Source organism: Vitis vinifera, chromosome 8 (genome assembly GCF_030704535.1).
Source record: "Vitis vinifera cultivar Pinot Noir 40024 chromosome 8, ASM3070453v1".
Lineage (NCBI taxonomy): Eukaryota > Viridiplantae > Streptophyta > Magnoliopsida > Vitales > Vitaceae > Vitis > Vitis vinifera.
In genome coordinates this window covers 3,939,885-3,951,932 of record NC_081812.1, presented here as the reverse complement: position 1 = coordinate 3,951,932, position 12,048 = coordinate 3,939,885, and the positions used below count along the sequence as shown (strand labels likewise).

The 12,048-nt window shown below is 29.1% G+C and overlaps 1 protein-coding gene and 1 non-coding gene across 2 annotated transcripts; one reads left to right on the top strand and one right to left on the bottom strand.

Moving 5' to 3' along the window:
• On the top strand, nucleotides 1-7,470 carry LOC100254700 (universal stress protein A-like protein). Its single transcript, XM_002266710.5, has 5 exons — nucleotides 1-1,019; nucleotides 3,308-3,879; nucleotides 5,339-5,442; nucleotides 5,959-6,077; nucleotides 7,225-7,470. The coding sequence occupies exons 2-5, from the start codon at nucleotides 3,570-3,572 to the stop codon at nucleotides 7,328-7,330; spliced, it is 639 nt and encodes a 212-aa protein (XP_002266746.3). The 5' UTR covers nucleotides 1-1,019; nucleotides 3,308-3,569; the 3' UTR covers nucleotides 7,331-7,470.
• On the bottom strand, nucleotides 4,507-4,580 carry TRNAN-GUU (transfer RNA asparagine (anticodon GUU)). Its single transcript has one exon. It is a non-coding gene; the product is annotated as a tRNA-Asn (tRNA).
• Nucleotides 7,471-12,048: the final 4,578 nt, after the last annotated feature.

Here is a 12,048-nt window from a genome sequence, read left to right as displayed (position 1 = left end):
CCCACGTCCAAGCCCCCTCAATTTCTACTTTCCATCATTTTTGCCATTTTTTATTAACATCCCCCCATTCCCAAGGTTGAGATGGCCGGCCCCCCATTCAAGCCCTCTAAGCCTTTTTTTTTTTAATTTTCTCCCCTAGGCTTCGAGAACTGGCCGAGACCACCGCCCTCCCCCTTTTTGCTGCTGGCTCCCTAATTCTCTCTCTGGGGATTTTAGGTTTTTTTTCTTTTCATTTTGGGGGGTTCCCCCATCCTGCTCTTCATCTTCTTTTTGCCATCACTCCACTCAGAGCCTTCACCTTTTCTCTTCTTCTTCCATTTTTCTTGTTTTGATTTATTTCGTTTTCTTTTCCCACACTCGTACCCATGGGCATCGCCACTATCATTTTCCTTTCATGGATCATCACCCATGGATGCTTATCTCACCCCATATCCTCCCATAATCATCACTATTCAAGGGTTCAAGTTTGGGAAAGTTTGTTGATTTCCATAGTAGTTTTTATTTTGTTTATTTATTTTATTAGTATTATAATTATTATTATTTGTTTGGCTTGTTTATTAATTGGGATTCGATCTTGATCTTGAGCTTTGGATGATGACACGGGAATGAGTTGGATTTGTGTTTTTTTTTATTACCTTTGGACTTGGCCTATTTGCACTGTGCGATCTTTATTTGGGACTTTGAAGGTTGTTATGTTGTTGGGCTTGGATTTTGATTAAATTTTATGATTTAGGCTGCCGATCTTTGTGTTTTGAGTTTGTATATTTATTGGATATCAAATTGGGCTTAATTTTGGTTGTGAATTTGGGTTTATTTATTAAATTAGGTTTGAATTATAAGATATTAAATTTAGACCTCATTGGATTTATTTTGGTTACCCACTTGTGCTATTTTTTTGTTTTTGCATGGGCTCGTTCTGTGAACCTGTTGGCTGAGCATGAACTTATGACACGTGGAGCATGGAATTTCATGGAACAAAGTGAGACTCGAAAAGCTGTAAATGGAGCATTGAACTTGTTGTAAGCCTACTGGGTACATATTTGATTTCTCATTTATATTTAGTTTTATTTCTATTGATTTCTATAAATATTTATCTGTGTATATTTACTTGTGTGTATAGAATTGAACATCGAACAAACTAGAAATTTTGTTTAAATGAGAGGAAGAATTCAGTAAATGTGTTTTGATGAAACAATGATTTTAAAATATTATTTTTAATAAAAGAAAGTTTTTTTTTATTTATAAAAATTTAGAAAAATGCATTTAGAAAAATCCAAAAAAAATTGTTTTTAATAGAATTCAAAAAATTGTTTTTAGTGACATTGTCCAAAAAATTTATTTGTTTAATAAAAATTGCCCAATTTGTTTTTAATAAAATTTCCCCAAAATTTAATTTTTAATAAAATTGTCCAAAAAAATGTTTTTCTTAAATGAAATCTTTTCCCTTAATTAAAATGGGATTAAAAGTATTTTTTAGAAATTAAGGATTTAATTTTTTTTTCTTTTTAATTAAAATTTCTTTTGCAAATAAAGTTATGTCATTTTAAATAATTTGTAAAAATCACTATTTTAAATGAAAATGAATCTAAATATTTTTGTAAATAAAATTGTAAAAATCCATTATTTTCTACTAAAAGCAAGTAAAAATAATTTTTGTGCCCAAATTGAAATTTTGTAATAAATTCTTTTGATACTAAGTGTAAATAACTTTTTTTTGAAAATTGAATACAAACGAAGTTGAGAAAATAAATTGATTCTTTTTTGTAAGTAAATAAATTGAAATCATTAATTCAAAATCATTTTTAATAAAATCATTTGAAATTTCTTTAAAACTTTTTTTAATATCTTTTATTTATTTAATTCAATAAATCATTCTGTATAATTCTCTTATTATTTATTATGTATATTTTCGTAATTAGATTTCATCATTATTTGTATATATTGCTTTTCACTATGACTTATACATTCTCATTTGCTTGATTAATAATTTTGATCCCCATGATTAATTAGTTAATTGTCACCATTGCTTCATTCTATTAGTAGAGACCCGACTTTAGGGACTTAGAGGGGTGCTACAGTCTTTACCGTACCTTCCCGATAAGTAACTTGACCCCCGAACCAGATCCGGTTTTTCACAGACCACCTTTTCCAAAATAAGGAGTCACATTTAGGGTTTTTCTTTCTTATTTTGTTTACCCTTTAAAAATAAAACAAAAATAAGTGATGACTCCAAGTCATTTTTCCTAATCAATAAAAATCATTTTTCGAAATAAAAATCGAGCTCGCCTTTGAGTGGAAAACGCATGAGCCAAAATTCGGGATCCACAAGTATATATTAATTTATTTAATTTATTTGGATACATTTCTTATTTTGTATTTTTAAAAATAAAAAATAATAGCAACTCTTATCTAAAATATAAAAACTTTTTTATAACTATTTTAAGAATATAATGACTTTTTTAATACGATTTTTAAAAATTGATATATTAAAAAAAATTATTATCTCAATTTTTTTTTAAAATTAAGGACAAAAGATAAGATTGACGTTTAAAAGGAAATTAATGAAAAATATTTTTGTCCCAAAACTTTTTTGAATTCTTCTACTTTTTCTAATAAATATCTCATTTTGAATTCCTGACATCAAACACTTGTTTAATATATTAAATAATTTAAAATTTCTTATTATATTAAACTATATTTCTACTCATCCAATCATTATGAGTGTTTTTTGTGTTCATTTCACAAACCCTGAATCATAAGGACCTATTTAGAAAATATTTTTTAGAACAATTTTTTGTTATCTATAACCAAAAACATATAACAATCAAAAGCTATTTTTTGTTTTTTGTTTTTAAGAAGATAAAATAGAGTATTTAAAAAAAAACATTTGTTTTTTTTATTATTTTCACTTGTTTTTAAAAGTTGTTTTTAAAAAAAATACAAATATATAAAATAATTAAAAATAAAACACTAAATATAAATTTTATTTTTAAAACATATTTCGACTATTAAAAATAAGTTTAAAATATTTTATGTTTTTAAATAAACTTTTATTCTATAAAATCCGGTTTTCAAAAACTATTTTTTAAAATTATTTCGAAAGCAGTTATCATCATAACCTAGTTCCCTCACCCTAATTCTCTCTTTTAAAAAACAGTTAGATTTTTTAAAAGAATACTTAACGTTTTATAGAATTGTCGAAAATAAAATAATGTAATTATCGTCTTCCTGCAATCATAATATGGCTTATCCTAAAAATAATTATGATAAATTTATATTTATATGTATTTATGGAAATATGTTGCAGGTAGAAAAGCAAAAAGACAAAAGAGACTAGTGATCGGAACAGCGCCAAATCCACCGCCGTTACTTGGATTCTACGTGCATGGCCGCAACGTGTCGCGCCGGACTTTCTTTGAACACATCTGCCACCGGCGTGAGTCGACTCGTGTACTTAACCAACTAAAATGACTAAAACACCCCTACTCATCCGCTGAACACGAGGGACACAACAGTCATTCAAATCCCATATAAGAGACCCAAGCACCAGGATTTGTAGCAGAGGGAGGATGGAAACCGCAGCGCAGACACCGGAGATGAGGGCAATGGCGACTGAGGGTAAGGGGGTGGCGATTGAGGTGCAGGCGGAAGAGCGGCGGCAGCTGGCAAGGAAAGCGGAGGCGGAGGCGGAGGCCGTGAAGGAGATGAATGTGATGGTGGCGGTGGACCAGAGCGAGAGCAGCTTCTATGCGCTGCAGTGGGCGTTGGAGAATCTGTTCCGGAGGAAGGGAGCGGCGGTGGAGACGGAGGAGGTGGGGATGGTGACGGTGGTCCATGTGCAGCAGCCATTCCATAACTACGTCTTACCTGCGGGACCTGGTCAGTACTAAATTCTTCCGCATTTACACTCCGAGGTTTTTCGGTTTTATTTTTTAAAATTATTTTTATTTTTATTTTGTTTTTTTCCCCAGAAAATTTTGTATTTATTTAATTTTACTGTTGTAAGTGATGAGTTAAAAAAAGGGTCATATAAATGTTTATGTACGTGACTATATAATCAAGCATAAAAATTAGATATTTGATAAAATTTAAAAAATATTTTAAAATTTTTGAAAGTTTATTATTAATGTAAAAACATTTTCACTAAAAATAGAATATTTTTTATATTTAAAAATATAGAATAAAATTAGTATGTTTTGGTTTTAATTTGTAATTTAACTTTTAGATATCTTATTTTAATACTTTTTTTTTTATAAAAAAACTCAATTATTAATTCTTAAACTATCATCATAATAATATTAATATTTTGAGATATTTGAAAATATATTAAATTATTACTATTATTTTATAAGAAAATGTCATTAATAATTCCTCTATTTTGTCTTTTTAATTAGCGTGAATTAAAAAGTAATTGCATTCATTAACAATTTTAGGTAAGAAACAACATCATTGTAACAAATACATTAATCAATGCTAGAATAAGAGTTTGAGGGGGAAAAAGATCTACGCTAGAAGGAGGGCTTGAACCTCCGACCTTGTGGTTAACAGCCACACGCTCTAACCAACTGAGCTATTCCAGCCATGTTACCAGTAACTTTTCAATAAAATTAAATACAATATAAAAGAAAACTATAAGCAATCGTATTCAGAAAAACTTGTGAAAATATTCATAAATTCAAAACATACATTCACATGGGAAAGGGTTTTCGAATCCAGTGAACTATTCCTAAAACAATAAGAAAAAAGAGAATCACATAATTTCACTTGTCATAAACTTTAAAGTACTAAAAAATGTGCATAATATAAAATTTCAATAAAAATTAGTGGGTAAAACAAGTTACAATTGTTATAAGACGTGAAAATTAATCTCATTAATCAACCATCAGTTTTAGAATATTGGATGAGCCAATATGATAGTTACCCTAATAAGGTAAATTTCTTAAAATATCGAAGAAATCATACATGAATTTGTAAATGTCATGTACTTAAGAAACATTGATATCTTTCTTTGTTTACGTGATTATAAGAAACAAATGAAAATTATAAGAGGCCCATGGCTTCTTGTAGTGTAAATTTACACCATTGCAATTTCAAAGTTAGGGCTCACCTTAGGCTATTAAACTTGCTTACTTTTAATATACCACTAATTTTTCTAATGCATTGTGGTGGGCACTCCAAATCAAAATGATGTATGCAATACTTTGGGACGCATGTGTTATTACATAATTGTCGTCGAAAATTTAAATTTGTTATCTTGATTAAATCCGAGTTTAATTTCACATTGTGGTAGTCTTTCTTTCAATTACATTTGTTGTAAATTTTTATGCTGATTCAATAGGTATTTATGCAACATCGACAGTAATTGAATCTGTGAGGAAAGCCCAAGAGCAAAATTCTTCTGTAATACTTTCTCGGGCATTGCGACTATGCAAAGATAAGATGGTAAGTCCCTTGTGACCAAAAATATCACCCCACTTTCATTACAATTGATTTATATATGTTCTCTTTCTTAGTTAATAAGATGAAAAAAATGACTAAAATGTGAAATTATGATCCCATTTGACAATTATTTTTTAGGACAATTTTCTCCTCAAAAAAAGAAAAATATAATCCGAAAAACTATTTTCTATTTTTTTTGCGCTTAAAAAACAAACAAAAATTATTTTTTTAGTTGTTTTGAATTGTTTTCTTATTATTGTTTTTAAAAATAATTATACAATTATTAAAAATAAATATTATATAAACATGTTTCCAATTTTATAAATTTTCAAAAATTGTTTTGAAAAGTGTTTTTGAAAAGTATTTTTAAAAAGAGTTACCTTAATTGTTTTAAAAAAACAGCTACTAAACGGAACCTACATTTTTTTCACTTCCATTATAATCATGCTTTCCATATCTGGATAAGAGTATAAGTCCTTTCACGGTCATTGATGCATTTGAGATTTGATCTTTGCGCAGGTTAAAGCTGAAACCCTAATATTGGATGGGGATCCGAAGGAAATGATTTGCCAGGCTGCTGAGCAAATGCATGTTGATCTTCTTCTTGTAGGCAGCCGAGGCCTTAGCAAGCTCAAAAGGTGACTCTTTATGTTTGCAATATTAATCATCATATAAGACATAAAATGAGCTGATAAAAAACACACAAACAAATATGATTTTGTTTTTTCCATTCAAACCCTATAAATCAAGCCTAGTCATTGTTTGTTTATTTCAAAATTTATTAGATGATGGACGTTTGTGATATAAAACCTAAAACTACCTTGTCTCTTCTTGTATATGGTCAGCTATGGTAACTAATCGTATTTTGAAAATTGTAAAATAAATGTTTGTGTAGAATCTTAGTATGTTTGTTATATTTTTAAATATGTTTTAAAAATATATTTTTTTATAATTATTTTTTATATTTACATAATCATTTTTTAAAATGATCTTAAACAAACAAGGTGATAACCGGAAATCACAAAAATATGTTTTTTGAAAATATTTTTTTAGATTTTTTAAAAAAAATTAAGAACTGAAAATTGTTTGTGATTATCAAACAAAAATTGTTTTCTATAGAACCTATAATTTCTCATATATATTTAATGTTTTTTAATTATTTTATTATATTTAATATGCTTTTAATATAATACTAATTTAAGATTTTTTTTAAAAAAATAATTTCATATATGGTTAGTTCTGATAACTAATCGTATTTTGAAAGTAATTTTGAAATACAGTTTTTTGAAATTTGGTTTATGATATTTTGTAAAATAAATATTTGTGTAAAACCTTAGTCTGTTTTCTATATTTTTAAATGTGTTTTAAAAATATTTTTTTATAATCATTTTTTATATTTATATAATCATTTTTTTAAACAATCTTAAACAAACACGGTGATAATTGGAAATCACAAAAAGATGTTTTTTAAAAATATTTTTTAGTTTTTTTTTAAATTAAGAATTGAAAATTGTTTTTGATTATCAAACAAAAATTGTTTTCAATAGAACCCATAATTTCTCATATTTCTCTTCTTCTTCTTTTTTATGTTTCTTTAATAGATATATATGTATATTAATTTAAGAGATCTAGGAACATGGATGAAGGAATGTTTAAAATAAATTTAGAAGTAAACTCTATTAGAACAAAAGGAGCTTGAAGAATGTCACAGACTTCCATATTTCCTCGTGCAAAAGGGTTCATTATTAATGACCTTTTAGCTAACTTAATTATCGATGGTTGCAGGGCATTTTTAGGGAGTGTGAGTGACTATTGTGCCCACCATGCAAAATGTCCAATCCTCATAGTGAAGCCACCAGAGGAGAAGCTGTCCAGGGAGTCCAGCACCTAACCCCCCCTCTCTCTCTCTAAATATCTCTCTATAATACATGTGTGTAATAAGCAGTGTTTGACACTTGGCTCTACTAGTGTTTGAAACATATGGGAATTCCTTTTTCCGCAATAAAGGTTTGTTTGCTTCTTTAAAAAAAATTGGTATTTGTTTTTTTAATTACAAGTTAGGATCACAATTCTTTTTTCGTTTGGTTTTTTAAATTTAGGAAACCCTTAAAAGAATTGCAACATTAACCTCAAGAAAAGTAATAGAAAATTCTCCATATAATAAAAAATTATTAGATTAAGAAGAGTTAAGTGAAAAGTCAAGTGAAGATTCAAGTGAAATAAAATTTAATCAAATTTTGTTTTCTTATGTCCTAGGAGAGGTAGAGGAAATATCAACATCAAAGATAGAAAAAAACACAAAGTGAAATTAATGAAGTACAAAAAATAGAAAATAAAGAAAAAAACAAAAATAATTAAAACAATAAATGTAATATCTTCAAAAGTAGATAAGTAAGTATTTTTTGATGTTATAGATAAAATAAAAGATAAGGAAACACAAAGAAACTATTTACAAAACTTAAAAAACTTAATTCTCACAGAAAATTCAAATAAAACTCAAGAAATTAAACCTCCACAATACTCAATGAATGAAAATTTTAATATATTAAAAAAATTCAAAAACCTATAACTATTGAAGATTTGAAAGAAGAAATACAATAAATTAAAAAGCAAATAGATCAATTAAAACAAAAAAAATAAACAAATAAAACAAGAAAATGAATAAATAAGAAATATAATACAATACAAACAAGAAAATTTTGCTGAAACATTTGATAATCAAGATGCAGGAATAATAATACCTGATAAATAAACCCCTATAGAATAATTTATAAATACAATATCAAAAATAGATTTTCAAATATGGTATACAAATGTAAAAGTCATAATTGAATATTTTGAAGTAGAAATGGTAGCATTAATAGACTCAGAAGCCGATATGAATTATATTCAAGAATGATTAATCCCTACTCAATATTATGAAAAAAAAACAGGACAAAAACTTTTTGCTGCAAATAAAGGAAAATTATATATAAAATACAAACTTCAAAATGTTCATATATGTCAAAATAATTATTGTTTTAGAACTCAATTTGTGTTAGTACAAAATATGACTAAACCTTTAATCCTAGGAACTCCTTTTATTACATTACTTTACCCTTTTTAAGTATGTGTGGACCTTTTAATGTCTAAGCACATGAAAGTTATGAGTATTTAATCGCTTTTACTAATGATTACTTTGGGTTTGGTTATGTTTGTTGGCATTAAGCTCCTAAAATCAAGGCATGATGTAATAAATTTAGACTTAATCGTACATACTAATATGTGGACCTTTTAATGTCCAAGCACATGCAAGGTATGAGTATTTAATCACTTTTACTAATGATTACTCTAGGTTTGGTTATGTTTTTTGGCATTAAGCTCTTAAAAACAAGACATGATGTTATACATTTAGACTTAATTGTCCCCTTACTATCCCTTTGGTGTATTGACATTGATTTGAGCATTCAACCCATAATTTTTACATTATACATGACTTGGGTGCATTAGTGCACAAAATATACAAGTCATGGGTTCCTTATAAGTAAATAAGTTGTCCATAATCACTTCATGGATTTAGGCAATCCAATAGAGTTTGTAGTGTGTCATCTCCTAATTTGAGGGATGACTTGGTCATTTGAATGAGTTTCCTATGATGAGTGCAATAGTGTATGTGATGCACACTAGACATGACTTATAATGGATCATGACGTAAGACTATCAATTGTCATGATTCAGTAAGTTACTATACTGCATGGACTTTCAACCTTGAGAATATATTGAGCTTGTGCCAAAATTAATAGGAGTTTTTTACCTATGGTTCAAATCCTAAAGTGGTCATATATTCCTATGGATTAAGTCACTATTGATGAAAGTTGGTGACAATAGGTATTTTTCAATAGAGACATCATAATATCTCATGGATTAAGACTTAGGTGATCTAAAGGACATATGAACATGAAATCTGTGGCGTTGCAGTAATTCCTTGAACGGAATTTGACTTGTGCCCTTTATGAGTTAGAGTATGTCATTTGATCACATAATAAGTGGAATTTGTAATTTAAGGATTAAAGAGGTAATCTTGATAGTTGATAACACTACCTTGTTAGATTATAAACACTAGTTTATGTGGAGTTCGCATATAGCGGATGGTCAAAGACCCTGAGCTTTGTTTCGTTGTTATTTACATAGGATACTAGAGTGTAGTTGATTTTCTTCAGTAGAATGTTGAATCAACTTCAAAATTGGATTACGAGGGAGCCAATACTTCTATTGGTTCCAATGGTCCCCACTCTAAGCTCATATATCATAATGACATGGTTTATAAGGGTTGGATTAGTTCTAGGTTCACTCTTGTGGATAAGGGTGTTTTGGTAATTATGCAAAGTTACATAAGAGATAGTTGACAAGGTCTTTGGATTGGACTAATTGATTAATTATATGACCTTGTGTGGTTAATTAATCAATTAGGATCAGTTTTGAGTTAGATTATGTAATCCAAGCCTTCTTGGGTTGAAGTCACTTTAGTTTAGTAAGATAACCTTATAAATACTTCTTAGGGATTAGGGTTTTCATCACTTTTTGGTGAGAGCCTTCTTCTATCTCCAGAGATAGAGAGGAAGAGTCATAGTTTCCTCATTTCTAAAGCCCACACTTTGGAATGTCAAAATCGTGGTTTGAGTCATCGGGCATAAGATCTTAAGTGTACGAGACCTTCAAACATGTTTTTCTCAATGAAGAATTGATTTGGGAACATCTAGATCCAAACATGAGTATTATATCTCTAGATCTTTATCTTAATATGGTTTTTATAATCATATGTTTCCACTGCAATAGATTTAGAAAAGCCTAGGATAGTTTACATATACCATACAAGATCCAAGGATAGGGAATGGATAAATCTGTATATTCCCAACAATCATATCATTTCCTTTATCCATTCCATAGGCATTGATTTGGAGTTCCTTAGCTTGAGAGGGTTACCTCACCAAAGAAATTTTATGTTATCTTAGTGTTTGAGAGTGTATATGTTCATCATCTTTATGCTTTGATATGATTTAGTCATCATTTCGATTATTTTTTCTTTGTTTTTTCTTCACTCTTATTATTATTTTTGACCTATCCTATCTGTTTTGCCTTTTGGTTATTCTATATTAAACGTTCCAGGTTTGATATTTTCTTCACATCATTCTTACACATCTCGTTGACAGTTCAATGCTTCTTCATTTCCTCATTCTCACCAGTATATTCACATTAGACATCTTTGGTCCATTGTTTGTGAGATCTTATGCACATATTACACTTTGTACATGAGGGTATAGGTTTGATCATAGGGTATTTGAAACTAATTTCCTTTCATTTCTTTTACTTATCACCCTAACCTATATTACGTCTCATGTGTTAAGACCACCCTGAGGCCTCAAATGTCATCTTTAACAGTCTCTACTTGGGTAGGTGTTTGGGAATTTGGTGAATATAAATATCATCATGCTTTCTCTTTTGGGAGATGCTTCTTTGATGCTTATATTGGGTTTGACAATGGATGTGCCGATGACGACTGATTTCCTACTCGAAGATAGATGGTTGATATTGTCTAACTTCTCGTTCTGCCATGCATTGAATGTCACACTGGGACATACCCTCCTTATCTTTGAGAGCTAGTGGGAGAATGTTAGGATAAAACCCTTAAAAGTATGAGTTGATTTTAAAAGAAATTGGAATTTATTATTTATTAATGAAGTTTCACTTTTAGTTTTTTTATCCTCATTCAATGCAATGTACTTTATGAGCATTTTGGTCTGCATTTCTTACATTGTATGTGACTTGGGTATATTAGGAGTTGCACAAAATATTAAAGTCATGGGTTCCTTGCAAATAAATGATTTGTTCACATCTGGTTAAAGATTGTAATGCACCACCTTTTAATTAGAGGGATGACTTATTTTGGTCATCGGGATGGGTTTCTGATGGTGAGTGCACTAGTGTGTATGGTTGTACATTGGAATGGCTTATGATATAAGATTATCGAGTAGTCATGACTTCACCAGGCTTTTACATTGTTGTCTTTCAACCGTAAAAGAATATTAAGCTCATATCAAATTTAGCAGTGATTTTCATCAACGAGTTAGATCTTAAAGTAATCATATATTCCTTATGAATTAGGTTTATTAATGAAAGTTGATAGGAATAGGTATTTTGATTGGAGCCAAAATATGTGCTCTAATGTCACATATTCAATATGATTTGTGCACCAAAGGACATTTGAATCACCCAACTTAACTTAAATTAATGCTAAGGCCTTAGCCATGAGTTTAACTTATATTTTAAAGATTTATCTTAGGTTCAAGGGAAGAAAAGGGTGCAAGTTAAATCACTTTATATTTTGAAAGATTAAGAAAGGGTTGAATGAGGAAATAAATGTGTCAAGTCTCATGGACCATGAGGAAAGGCAAGACGAGGATATCATGAGTTTGGAAGATGAGAAGTGACCATTATGGAGTAAGAAAGAAGACAAGAAAACATGGTAAATGGGGCATGAAGCAAGATTTAGCTACATAGAAATTTAGAACTCAAAATCTAGAGGCAACATATAATTTGACTTTAAGGATAAATTTTGAGAACTTCCAAGAG

Bases quoted from the DNA above. Each gene is read 5' to 3' on its own strand.
- LOC100254700 (XM_002266710.5), top strand. From the start codon at position 3,570: ATGGAAACCGCAGCGCAGACACCGGAGATGAGGGCAATGGCGACTGAG. The intron at 3,880-5,338 runs GTCAGTACTAAA...CTGATTCAATAG, and splicing joins CGTCTTACCTGCGGGACCTG to GTATTTATGCAACATCGACA. The intron at 5,443-5,958 runs GTAAGTCCCTTG...ATCTTTGCGCAG, and splicing joins GACTATGCAAAGATAAGATG to GTTAAAGCTGAAACCCTAAT.